This window comes from Phyllostomus discolor, chromosome 13 (assembly GCF_004126475.2).
Source record: "Phyllostomus discolor isolate MPI-MPIP mPhyDis1 chromosome 13, mPhyDis1.pri.v3, whole genome shotgun sequence".
Lineage (NCBI taxonomy): Eukaryota > Metazoa > Chordata > Mammalia > Chiroptera > Phyllostomidae > Phyllostomus > Phyllostomus discolor.
Genome location: NC_040915.2, coordinates 44,984,703 through 44,997,355, shown reverse-complemented (window position 1 = coordinate 44,997,355; position 12,653 = coordinate 44,984,703). Strand labels below are relative to the sequence as shown.

Here is a 12,653-nt window from a genome sequence, read left to right as displayed (position 1 = left end):
GGGGGGGGGGCTCCGGACGGCTGCCACAGCCCAGGAGGCCAAACCACACGAGGTTTCCTCCGAGCACGCCCTGAGGCACGGGTTCGCAGGAAGTGGTTTATTGGGGAGGTTGAGGCCAGGAAGGGGAGTGAGGCAACGGGACAGGAAGCACTCAGCAGGTCACTGCTGTGGGTGTCAGGGGTTCAGTCCCCCTAGGGACCGCTGGGAGACTGCCTGGCCTGCCCTGAGTTGGGTCACCTGGGAGAGACAGCAGAGGAATTTCAGCCTCCGGGGCCTTCGTTCTCAGAGAGCCACACCTCTCTCCACCCCCTCCTCGCGGGGCCGGTTTGTTGTGGCCCCGCCCACAGCTACTGCTGATCGGACCGAGATAAACAGCCGGATCAACCAGATTCTTCCCCGCCGGCCCCCCCACCCCCCCATTCAGGAACTGGGCAGTGATCTGCGTGTTTCCGGTAACCGCGGACACCTCACTGAGACGGCTTTGCGTGGCCACGCGCCCTCGGAGGGCAGGGAGGGGCAGGCAGAGGCGGGGCCGCACAGCCTTACACAGAGTGAAAGGGCAACCTCAGGGCAACACATTTCACTTTCTGGTTCTGTGACTAGGTTCTTGCAAAGGTGGGCCCCATTTCCTGCATTTGAGTTCTTTTTTTTTTCCCCCCATTCAGGATTGTTTTTCAGTTCCAGTTGTCCCTATGCATTTTTTAATTCTGAGATAAACCATGTTTCCTAAAAAAACAAACTTCCTTTTCCACTGAAGGGAGATCACTTGACTTCCTGCCCCGCTACACAAACACACACACCCCCCGCACCCCCCAGCACTCACACCCTTGACAAAGAGCCTCACCCACGGCCCCTCTTCCCTCCACTCCACTCAGGACCTCACCTCCTACTTCTCAGAGAAACAGAGACCACCGATCCTGACATTCCACTTTGAACATCTTTGGGGTTTTTTGCGTTAAAAGGCTTATTTCACCCTGGCTGGCGTAGCTCAGTGGACTGAGCGCAGGCTGCGAACCAAAGTGTCGCAGGTTCGATTCCCAGTCAGGGTACATGCCTGGGTTGTAGGCCACAGCCCCCAGCAACCGCACATTGGTATTTCTCTCTCTGTCTATCTCCCTCCCTTCCCTCTCTAAAAATAAATAAATCTTTAAAAAAAAAGAAAACAAACAAACCTTTTCTGCTTCCATTAGGCTACAGAGTGAATACCTAGAGCTTTAAGATATCCAGCCACTGAAAAATCTTTGCTCCTTCAGTGAAAGGAGACCCAGAGAGTTTGCCTCAAGACACAACTGAGCGCGTCATTTGGGTTTTATTATTAGTTTGGACACGAAGACTTCCATTCAGTTTCCTAAAGATGGGACAGCAGAGTACAGACCCACAATCCTTTGCTGAACATCTTTGAATGGTTCAAATGTTCCCATCTTAACTGCCCCCCAGTCTTCCCTTAACCCTGTGCCCCCCGTTAAAGACCACCCGGACCTCCCCCCACCCCGGGCCAAACTGGCAGGAAGAGCAGTCTGCTCCTGCCCTTGCCACTCTCCCCCTCATCAGCCCTTCCTTGCACTGCTGTCTAGTGGGAAGGTGCTCCATCCTGAAGGGGTGATTTGCAGTGTCTGTGGGATACTTAGGGAGGTTCTGCACAGGTATGGATCTCAGAAGGCAGGTTTGGTCTGGAGCTGGAGATTCTTAAAAACCTATTAGTGATTTTTTTTTTTAAGTAATGCATGCATATGGGAGAGAAAACACTGACTAATCCCCCAATTCCCTCCCGAGACCATGTGGAGTATCTTTCCAAGCGCAGCCAGCCTCATCGACACGGGAACTATGCTGCTACAGAGGGACCTATCTATGCCCAGGCTCCGTTTGCTGTTCTGCCGTTGCCATCACGAAATTTTTAATTTTGAATAAAGGACCCCGTGTGTCGTTTTGCACTGGCCCCCTAAACTATGCAGTACGTCCTATTTCCAGCTTTAGTTCATGCATCCCGAAACACATAATATACACACAGGCCCTTCCTCCCACTCTCTTTTCTTTTAGCGTTTCGGTGATTCTTAAAAGAACATGTGTGGATGAAGCTTCCCAGGGAGAAGACGCAAAAGCCATCAGTGCTGCTCACCGAACAATTCTGCTTCTGTTTCTACATGGGAGGCATGTTGGTAGGATTGCATTTCTGGGCTGCCTGGTGCTTCAGTGGGGCCAGGCGACTGGTTTTGCCCAATGGCTGAGAGGCAGAAGGGAGTGCACTATTTCTAGCTCCGAGCATCTCCATGCTGCGGTAAGACCTGAGAGGGTTTTCATGCCGGAGCTCGAGACAGTGGCTGTTCCATGGTCTTGACCTCTGCGTGACTTTGACGAGCAGAGCCTTCCGGGTGACTTATGATGGACATTCAGTCTTGATGAAAAATAAGCTGAAGCCCTGGCTGGAGTAGCTCAGTGGACTGAGCGCGGGCTGTGAACCAACGCATCGCAGGTTCGATTCCCAGTCAGGGCACATGCCTGGATTGCAGGCTATGGCCCCCAGCAACCGCACATTGATGATTCTCTCTTTCTCTCCCTCCCTTCCCTCTCTAAAAATAGATAAATAAAATCTTTAAATATATATATATATATATATATATATATATATATATATATAATGGTTCATTTTAAAAATAGACTTTAAGAAAAAAAAAAAAGAAAAATAAGCCGACGTTGTTTTTATGCCCTGAGATTTGTGGCACTGTTTGTTACTGTAGCGCAACCTGTCCGGTCCTGACTGACCAAAATATAAAAGGGGCTGAGACAGAATTCACTAGAATGGACATTTAAGGGGAGAAGAGAGCCACAGAAAGACAGGACAGAGAGTCACAAAGGTAAAAACGAGAAACCAGCAGGAGACAGAACTCAGGGGAGTCGTGAGAAGAAACTGCTCCAGGAAGTAGAGAGTGGTCGAAGATGCTGAACGCATCCGAAAGGTTAAGTAAAATGAGGAGTAAAACATACCCACTGAATCTGGCAGCTGAGACTCGTTAGCAAGCCGATTGAGTGCTGGGGGTGGGGGACAGCAGACAGAGGGCTGAGGAAGCAGAGGGGGAAGGGCATGAGGGAGGAGGGTACGAGTTTGGCAGAAGGACTAGGAGAAAGTATGTTGTTGGCTGGTGGCGAGGGCCATACTGAAGTGATTTGCCACTTCTGGACATTTCCTGTCAATGGAACCACATATGTGGCCTTTGGGTCTGGCTTCTCTCACTCAGCATCCTGTTCTCAAGGTCCATCCACGTTGTAACAGGTGTCGGGGCCTCGTTCCTTTTCATGGCCGAGTAGTATTCCACTGGACGGATGAGCCACACTTTGTTTATCCATTCATCTGTTGATGGACATGTGGGTCGTCTGCCTGCTCACTGCTCTATCCACTGGTGGCTGGCGCTCTGGGGGATGACTGAATAAGTGAATGAACAGCACGAACAGCGTGGTCCAGTGTCACAAAGGTGGCAAGGTACGAGCCCAGGATTGGAGGCCAGGCAGCTCGTCCCTCGGTGCCTATGTTCTAACCATGAGGCTCCGCCACCCTGACAAGAGTCCTGAGGACCTCCTCTTTTTACAGATGACATTACTGTATCTCCCAAACAATGACGGCATACCCCAGTGGGGCCGTTTATCATGGGTGTCGGCAGAGTTAAGAGAAAGCAGTAAGGATGGTGAGTCACTTGGGGCCAGCAACGGCAGGGAGCCCTTACGGCCCCTAGGCCTGAGGGGGGGTGGCGTGGTGCCCCGAAGCCCCGGCTGTGCATGCGGGAGGAGAGGCGCCCGGAGAGTTCACATTCGCCCTCACAGTCCTCCTGCTCTCCGGGCTCCTGAACCGGGACCAGGAGGTAAAGGCGCCCCTGACGCAGCTCACGGGGGTGAGAAAGTAACATGGAGCTAAGACTGGAAAAGTGAAGATTGCCTGGCCATTTATCACGCCAAAAGGGCATAAATGGGTAAAGGCTGCTGCAAAGATATAAAGAAACAGTATCTCTCTGTGGCTGTAACGTGATCGTGCCCCATCTTTGCGTGAGTGACGGCTGCTTTCTCACTCACTGAGCAACGGCATCCTCTAAAACCAGAGGCTTGCGGAAACTTCGCTACTCGAACTTGCATCGGTAAGGATGAAGAAATCCACTCTTGCCTGGAGGAGCAAAGGCACGCAACGTGCACTCAGACCCCCTGGGGTTCCTGACACCCTCCACATCTCAGCTTTATTGCTACCAAGGAAACAGGGCCCTGGGTCCCCTTTAAAATCCAGGCCTGAAGCTGACTGTTGTGTACAAAACCTGCTTTGCTTTGAACCTGTCAAAACCTGCTTTCGCTTAAATTTCATCTAGCCCTGACTGGCGTGGCTCAGTGGGTTGAGCATTGTCCCGCAAACCCGAAGGCTGCAGGTTCAATTCCCAGTCAGGGCACGTGCCTGGGTTGCGGGTTTGGTTCCAGGTCAAGGCGCGTACAGGAGGCAACCGATAGATGTGTCTCTTGCACATTGATGTCTCTCTCCTTCCCTTCCCCGCTCTCTAAAAATAAATAAATAATTCTTTCAAATAAATAAGTTTATTTAAGCTCCACCCCTCTCCTCCGGAATCCTGAGATAACTCTGCCCCTCTGTGAGGTGCTGCCCCACGGTTCCTCTGGCCCGAGGTCTCCCTCACTGAATGGGCCGCAAACCCCAGCTCTGTCGGATGGCCAGTTTGTCCCTGGCGGTCTCAGGCTGACTGGCCTGGGTCACCGGGGGGGCGTCCCGGGGCACAGAGCACGATGGAGAGAGGTGGCGGAGGGCCATGCGGGGCAAAGGCAGCACAGAAATAACGCACCCCCGCCCCCTCCGCACACGGCAAGGCGGATTCCCCTTGCCGTCTGCAGGCAGGGGTGCTGTGAGGAAGCGGGGGGAGAAAGACGACGGGGAGACCTTCCTTCGCCCAGAGCTCACACACGTCTGGGCTGAACAGAGGGTTGCAGATGAATCAGTCGGTCTCCGAGCGGGGCCGGAGGTGACGGAAAGATGGAGGCTCTTGACTGAGGCAAAATGGAAGCGCTGGGGCTCCTGACATTTAAAGGGCTGCCTCTTCCCCGCCAAAGGAAACGAGTCAAAGAGCGAAAGGAAAGGGGAAAAAGGCAGAATTCCAAAAATGCCCTTCCTCTGAACACCATCTTTGTGCCGGCATCTGGGGGAGGCCAGCCGGGGCGGGGTCACCTGCCAGGCAGGCCTGGAGGACTTGGCCCCTTGTTTATCCTCACCCACCACGGGACAGCTGCCAGGGCCCGCCCCAGCTCTGCTGTCATTGGAGGAACTGAAACTTCAAGGCTGCTGCCGAGGACCAGGAGGGTTCGGTTCATTTCCTCTCGCACGTGGAAAGCCTGCTATGACCCGCAGGGGAAGGCTGCTCCGTGGTCCAGCTCCGAGCGCACAGCCAGCCTCTCGCCATGCCAGCCTGCTACAAAGGCGTTCTCCAGTATAAGACATACAGAATCATACGGATCCAGAGCGTGAACTATGGCACCATTAAGTGGATCCTCCACGCCATTGTCTTTTCCTATATTAGGTGAGTGGGGTGTGGGGATGTCCCCCAAATCTCTGCAGGGGTTGGGGGCACAGGAAATGCCAAGGTGCAGCTTCTGGTACATACCCTGAGTTCCGCATTGTTTGAAAGTCTGAGACGTGCGTCTGTCTCACAGCAAGCTGGCAGAGACGGTGGGGGCGGGAGGGGGGTGTGCTGGTGAGGGAGGGGTAGGGACTGGCAGGCGGCAGCAGGCAGGAGGGAGCAGTGTCAGTCTGCTGCAGAAAGAAGCGCTGGGAGGTGAGTGCGATGCTGGGCTCTACCCTGGGCCTGCCCGGGTGAAATGGGCAGGACGAGCGGGCAGAGGTGGGAAAACACAAGGCAACACCCTGGATTCCCAGGGAGAAGGCAAGGAATTCCCTGCACCTGGTGATCATGCTGGCAACGACCTGAGTCATCAGTGCTCAGGGGCAGGAGCGGGACCAGGCTTGTAAACGGTCCTCTTCAGTGTCAGGAAGGTTCTCGTGCTCCTCTCCTTTCCTTTTCCCTTCCCTTCCCTTCGCTTCCCTTTCCTTTCCCTCCCCCCCTTCCTTCCTCCCTTTCTTTTTTTTGACAGCTTATTAAGATAATTTGCATACTATACAATTCACTCATTGAAAGGGTACAGTTTAGTGGGTTTAACCATATTCACGGAGTTGTGCAGTCACCACCACAATTTTAGAACATTCTCTTTGCCTCAAAAAGAAACCCCGCATCCCTCAGCTGTCATTCCCAATCCTCCTGTTCCTCCGAAGCCCCAGGCGCCCACTGACCCATTTTCTGTCTCTGCGGGTTTGCTCATCCTGGACGTTTCACGGAAACAGAACCATTCAGTGCGTGGTCCTTCGTGACTGGCTTCTTCCACTCAGCACCGTGTTCTCAAGGTTCGTCCATGTTGGGGCACATGTCAGCGCTTCATTCTGTTTCATGGCAGGGCAATAACCCGCTGTATGGATAGACCACTTCTTGGTGGACATGTGGGTTGTTTCCGGTTTGAGGCCATTGTGAGTGACGCTGCTGTGAACATTCGTGTACAGGTTTTTTGCATGTTTTCAGTTTTGTTGGGTATGTAACTATGAATGACATTGGTGGGTCACTTGGTAAGTCTCCTTTCAACCTTTTGAGGAGCCACCCAGCTGTTTTTCCCAGCGGCTGCCCCATTTCACATTCCCACCAGCAGTGCCGCATCCGACGCCTCCACGCTGCGCCAGCGCTTGTAACTCTCTGCCGTCTGAATTGTAGGCAGCCTAGAAAGATGCAAGGTGGCATCTCCTTGCGGTCTTGGCTCACATTCTCCTAATGGGTGATGCTCCCTTGCTCTTTGTGGAGATGGCGGTGATGGTAGCTTGCATCTAGACGAGGGCGGTGTCGTCAGTTAATCTCTCTGGGCTCCAGCTTCCGCATCTGTTCACAGAGTTGCTGTGGCAAACAGAGAAGGTACACAGGCCCTTATAAGGGCCTGGCCTAGGGCGAGAGTGCCAGAAAGGGTCGCTGTTTTCGAAAAGAATCTTTCTGAGTATCACAGGTACTTTCACAGGCAGCAGGTGCATCCTCTCCTCTGACTGCCAAAGTACACACCCCTCCCCTGGGATCTGAGATCTATAATCGTGGACTCAGAAATCCTTCACCTCTCTGAGTTTCCTTATCTCTAAAACGGGGATGGTGGTGGTCTGTGAGAATGAAATGAGTTAATAATTGCAAAGCTGCTAGGGAAACACCTGGCCTGTGGCCAGCTCTGACCAGGTGTTCCTTCTTCTTCTTAATATTAATGATTAGGATCATCACGGTTGTGATTCCTCTGTTTACTATGCAACAAATACTGAATAAAAAGCACACGTTAGAATTCTAAAATGAGACACGTGAGTTTGGCCAGATATCACACAGAGCTGATGGTAAGAAGCGTAGTTATGCTTCAACACACGGATCGTATGTCACGATTCCAGTAACAGATGCTGTAACTGACTTCCTGGTATTGCCGGGCGAGCCACGGTGCACATGAGCGAGGAGAGCTCACGCAGTTACACCAGCACAGCGATTCGGTGACGGGCGCCTCGGCGTAGGGCTGCGATGGGGTGCTCCAGTTGGGGTGCGTCCCCTCAGCGAGTCTCTGCTCCCACGTGCTTCTCGTAGAGGGAGCATTTTGCCGTCCTGCCTGTAAATCTAGATACGTGTTTTCCGCCCAACATGTCCCCTAAGATAAGCCAGCGGCTTTACGTTCACTGGGAGCAAAACTGGAAAAACAGCACCTTGTCCCAGAGCCGGAGGGGGCCCGGGGTCCGATGGGCTCGCTGGCAGGAGGGAGGTCCGCTGGCTGCGTGCTGGGCGCCGTCCAGGGGCTGAGTGAAGGCAACTTAGACGAGACACAGCTCTTTCCCTTAAGCGCTAAGTGTGGAAGACAACCCCATGTAAAATGCTTCTCCGTTGTTTCTATTTTAAAATATAAAGCGGAAGAACAAACGCTGCCGGCTTTGTGCTTGCCCTTGGGGTTGACGGAAGTTTTACAGCTCACGGGACGGTGTCCCACAGAACACAGCTTGGGAAATGCTGCCTTAAGTTGTACTTTGAGGTTCAACTTGATACAACTGCAGGTTGGCCATCTGTGAAATGGGTAGATTCATGGTGCGCAGGGATTGGGGGATGTTGCGTGCATCAATTAGGACTGGTGTGGACCACAGATGGAAGTCCAGACGGGCTCTGGCAAAACCCAGGATATACAGCAGCAGGTGGTGGGGTCTGGCCTGGGGCTCTGGGTCCAGGGGCTTGCCCAAGCTAGGGCTGACAAGGCAAAGAGCCAGGATAATTCAGTAAGACAGGGCATCAGTTATTGATACTGGGGTGTGATGCAGGGGATGGCAATACAGAAAGTAAGACAAGAGGCTGGTCAGCTTCTCATAGTCGCTCACAGCCAAGTTCTGGTCTGGAGTCAAAGGCAGTGGCTCCGGCTTCCAGGGTTGCAACAGGGTGTGGACAGGATGCAGAGCAGGTCTGTGTTAGCCATGTCGTTTGGCTATGTGACAGAAACCTAACTCAAGTTAGCCACCATGCCACACAGGAGGATTTACTGTCATGTAATCAGGCAGCATAAGAGATGAAACCATCCTCTGATGTAGACGGTTATAAAAGTTCAAAATGTGTTATCAGGGCCGGGTCACTTTCCCCAAATCTTGGATCTATTTGGTCTTCTTGCATAGGCTATCTATGTAGGAAAATGGCACACTCATAACCTCACACCTTCTTCTTCTGGCAACAACCCCAGGGGAACAAACAAGTGTTTTCTGAGAGCTCTGCCAAGAAAGTCCCAGGAAAGACTCTGATTGGTTGAGCTTGAGTTCCGTATTCATCTCTCAACCAATCATTGTGGCTAGGGGCATGGTGTCGCCTGATTGGCCAGTCCGGGGTCATGTGCTCACTTTTGTGGCAGAACGTAGGCAGAGGGTAACAGAGCTGATTCAGCTCTGACCTGAGCCTGACCTGAACCACAGTCAGTGGCTTTTCCTTAAGAAAAAAAAGAATGATGTTGCCAGAAGAAATGGGAAAAGAAAGTGGTGGGTGCGGGGAGGGAGTGGGGAAGAGAAAGTCAAAACCCAAACTCCTTACAAGGTCTCAGTGGGTAGTCATGATCTCAACAGTGTAGTTAGGGGCTCCACTTCTCAATTATGTATCACAGCTTCGTCTCCCTGCCTCTCTCGCAGCTAGGAGACAGGTGCGAGACCCAAGCCCAAAGTTTTCGAACATAAGCACCACGTGATACTTCAGCGCACAGGGAATGACAGGAGGTGGTGGGTGTGAGCAGAATTCATCTTTAGCAGTTTATGGGGGCGGTGCCAGCCTTGACCTACACAATGGGGAGCACTTCCCTGGACCCGTGCTTTAGACTCCCCTCTGCGGCCCTCGACTGGCTGTCGGCTGCAAGCTTCCCCATAGAGTAAGAAGCCTGTGGGGGCTGTGTGAGTTTTCTGCTGCTGCTTAACCAACTACCACAAGCCCAGGGGTATAGAACACGGTCCACTCGGCAGCCCACAGTTCTGGAGGTGAGCGGCCTGGGCGTGGCGTGGCTGGGGCCTCTGCTCAGAGACTCACGAGGCTGAAATGAAATGTGAGCTGGGCTGAGTTCTCACTCTGGGACTCCGGAGGAAAAGGTCTGTTTAGGGTTTTTTTTTTTCCATAAAATAAAAGACATATGTTTCATTTTTTCCCAATAACTCCATTGATTTGGATGTTTTGAGTATGTCAGCCATCTCCCGTGTGGTACAGCTTTGTTCTCAGTTAATGTCTCAGTTCGATCACTGTCAACTTCAGCTGGTCTACTGGACTATGGCGCATCGTCCAGCGAGAACTCTCCAGCGTGAAACTTCACGAACCACTTCTGACACAGCTGATCAGTCACAGCACCTTCTCCACGCACTGCACAAATCTTTTTTTTTTGCATGTCAGTTGCATTTTTACCTTTCTTGAAGTAATAAAGCATAATATGCTGAAAATGTTGCATATTTGCTTCCACCTTCAGTATTAAAATGGCCACACAAAAATTCACCAATTTTGATCAGCGCTTTTTACACGCATGCCAATATGACAGCCGTCGCAATACAATCTAACAAAATGGTTTCGAATGAAGTTAAAGGCGACGAGGCGCTACTAGAGCCATCGGAAGGAAAAAACAAACTTTTTGGCCAACCCAACGCTTCCAAGGTCATCCTCGTTGGTAACATTCCATTCCTTGCGATTATAGGACCGAGAGCTCCGTTTGCTTGCTGGCTGTTGGCCAGGGGCCTCTCTCAGAGTGGCATTCTCTGTCACGTGGCCTTCTCCACCCCCCAGCCAGCGATGACACAGTGAATTGTTTTCACGCTTCATTCACATCTCCAACTTCTCTTCTGGGATCTTGTGCTTTTGAAGGGCTCGTGTGATTGGGTCAGGCCTACCCAGATGATCTTCCTGCCTTCAGGTCCACTGTGCAATACAAGCTGAACACGGAAGGACGTCCTTCATTCTCCAAGTCTGGGGGACTAGGCAGGGTCTATACATATGCCAGGATACGGGACATGCTGAGGTCATCTGAGAAGTCCGCCTGCCCCAGGGCCAGAATGTGCCCATTCGGAAATGCACTCCCCCTGCTCTGTGTATTCAGGACTGCGGAATTCTCTTCCCCAAGGGCCCTCAACCTCTTCTAAGATTTGTTCTCTTGAGAGAAGCCCACAGCACCCATAGCACCCATGGGCATGGGTAGCGGCAGCTGTAAACAGGTGGTGGGTGTGGAAGGAGCTTGGGCATGGAGGAGATAAGAATACGAATGGAGGGAGGGAGACCATTTAGGAGGCTACAGGGTGATCTGGATGAGAGCTGGCGGTGACCTGGACGAAGGAAGGAGGTGACCGTGGTAGAGAAGCAGGCGGGTGTGATCACACTGGGAAGATGAAACAGCAGCATGTATGGGGGGGGGAGCGAGGGAAAGGATGAGCTAGGGAGTGTCCGTGTTTCTGGCTGGAGCCACTGACGGGTGGCGGAAGAACGTACTGGGATGGGAAACGTGGGGGGAAAGCCCCACTCGGGGTGGAAGACAGTAAGTTCGGCACCGAAAGCCCTGAGCTGGACGCGGCTGCGGGACACACAAACGTGAGTAGCTGGACGCGTGCATCTGGAGCCGGAGACACGGATGTGTGCGTCACCGGCATGCGCATGGGAACCAGAGCCGTGGACGGAGCCGCGCCCGGCCAGCGAGAGAAGGCGTAGATGAGAGCGCAGGAGGGCTCAGAGCAGACCCCTGAGGGATGCTGACCTTTAAGTGACGGCAGCACAGCCGTCCTGGCAGGACTGTCAGAAGGGTGGCCACGGAGACCCAGAGCCAGGGGGGTGTGGGTTCAGGGACGCTAGGGGACGGAGGGGAAGGAGCTGGTGCTCGGTCGTTGGTGTCACGTGCCCTTGAGAGTTCCGGGAAGATCACAGCTGCGGGGTGTCTCTCGGATGAAGTTGCTGTGTAAGGTGCTGCGTAAGGTCGTTGCTTGCTTGAGGAGGGAGGCTCCAGAGGAGGGGAGGGGTGGGGAGGGGTGGGGCGGGAGCCAGAGGGCAGTGGGAGGAGGAGGGAGCGGGGCTGTGAAAGGGGTGTGGTGGCTCACTCCCTCAGGCGATTTGGCTGCAGGGAGAGGAGAGGCGTCAGGTGGCCACGGGAGAAGAATGTGGAGTTGGAAGAGGATTTATTTTTATGATGGGAGATGATGTTGAAATGCAGACGGAGAGGAGGTGGGAGAGAAGGAGGTATGAGATGCATGAAAATTATCCTCATTGTCGTCGTCACCAGCGTCACTCACTAGCCTCCCTAAGGAAAGCTGGCTGTGTCCCCAGCACGGTGTCCGGGCCGTCACCACCTCCGCCAAGCCCACACGACCACACTCTTGTTTGTCATGCAAGGCCTTGTTGAAAGGCGGGACATGCCCTTTTGCTTTGCTGGTGGAAACAGGACATCGTTCAACCGTTTGTGGTTTGAGATATAAAAGATGCTTGTCTAAGTATGCGCCTGGCAACACGGCAGAGGGGGGTGGAGGGACGATGAAGCACACGGCTCCCGGGAATCAGCGGGGCCTGGGTGGCGAGACCGCGTGCTCGTGCCAGGACACAGGAACATGGGCGCATTGCTTCCTAGGGCAGGAGGCAGTAACTCCGCAGACGTGATTAAGTTCAGTGTCTCGAGATGGGGAAGTTACCTCTGATTACATCCCAAGAGTCCTTAAAAGAGAGACGTGGGGGGGTCAAAGTTAGAGAAGGGCGATGTGACCCTAGCGTGACACGGCTCTGCGCCCGGGAATGCCCGGCGGCCTCTAGGGGCTGGAGAGGGGGAGGAACAGATTCTCTCATGAAGCTTCCAGAAGGAACCAGCCCGGCTGTCACCTGATTTTACAACATGATCCCTAGACATTTAAAAGAATCCATTTGCGTTGTTTGAAGCCACCGGGTTCATGGTCACGTGTTATAGCAGCAACGGGTAACTAAGATAGTCAGCGCTGAACTTGCTCTGGGGGTGCAGGCTCTCCCCCACTTCCCCCTCAGCACACCTTTTGCTGCCCTCGGCCCTTTGCTGACCTCCCCATGCAGCAGAGTGGACCAGGCACGGAC

At 53.2% G+C, this 12,653-nt stretch overlaps 2 protein-coding genes across 2 annotated transcripts in view; one reads left to right on the top strand and one right to left on the bottom strand.

Annotated features, from left to right (window-relative positions):
- The window catches only part of IFT81 (intraflagellar transport 81), a 137,747-nt gene that overhangs the window by 85,796 nt on the left and 39,298 nt on the right, over positions 1-12,653 (bottom strand). The gene's annotated exons all lie outside the window — the stretch shown is intronic.
- P2RX7 (purinergic receptor P2X 7) overlaps positions 5,376-12,653 on the top strand; it is a 34,519-nt gene continuing 27,241 nt past the window's right edge. The window contains exon 1 of the mRNA XM_028527701.2: positions 5,376-5,552. Within this exon, the coding sequence (XP_028383502.1) occupies positions 5,434-5,552 (119 nt within the window). The 5' untranslated portion in view covers positions 5,376-5,433. The remainder of the gene's footprint in view (positions 5,553-12,653) is intronic.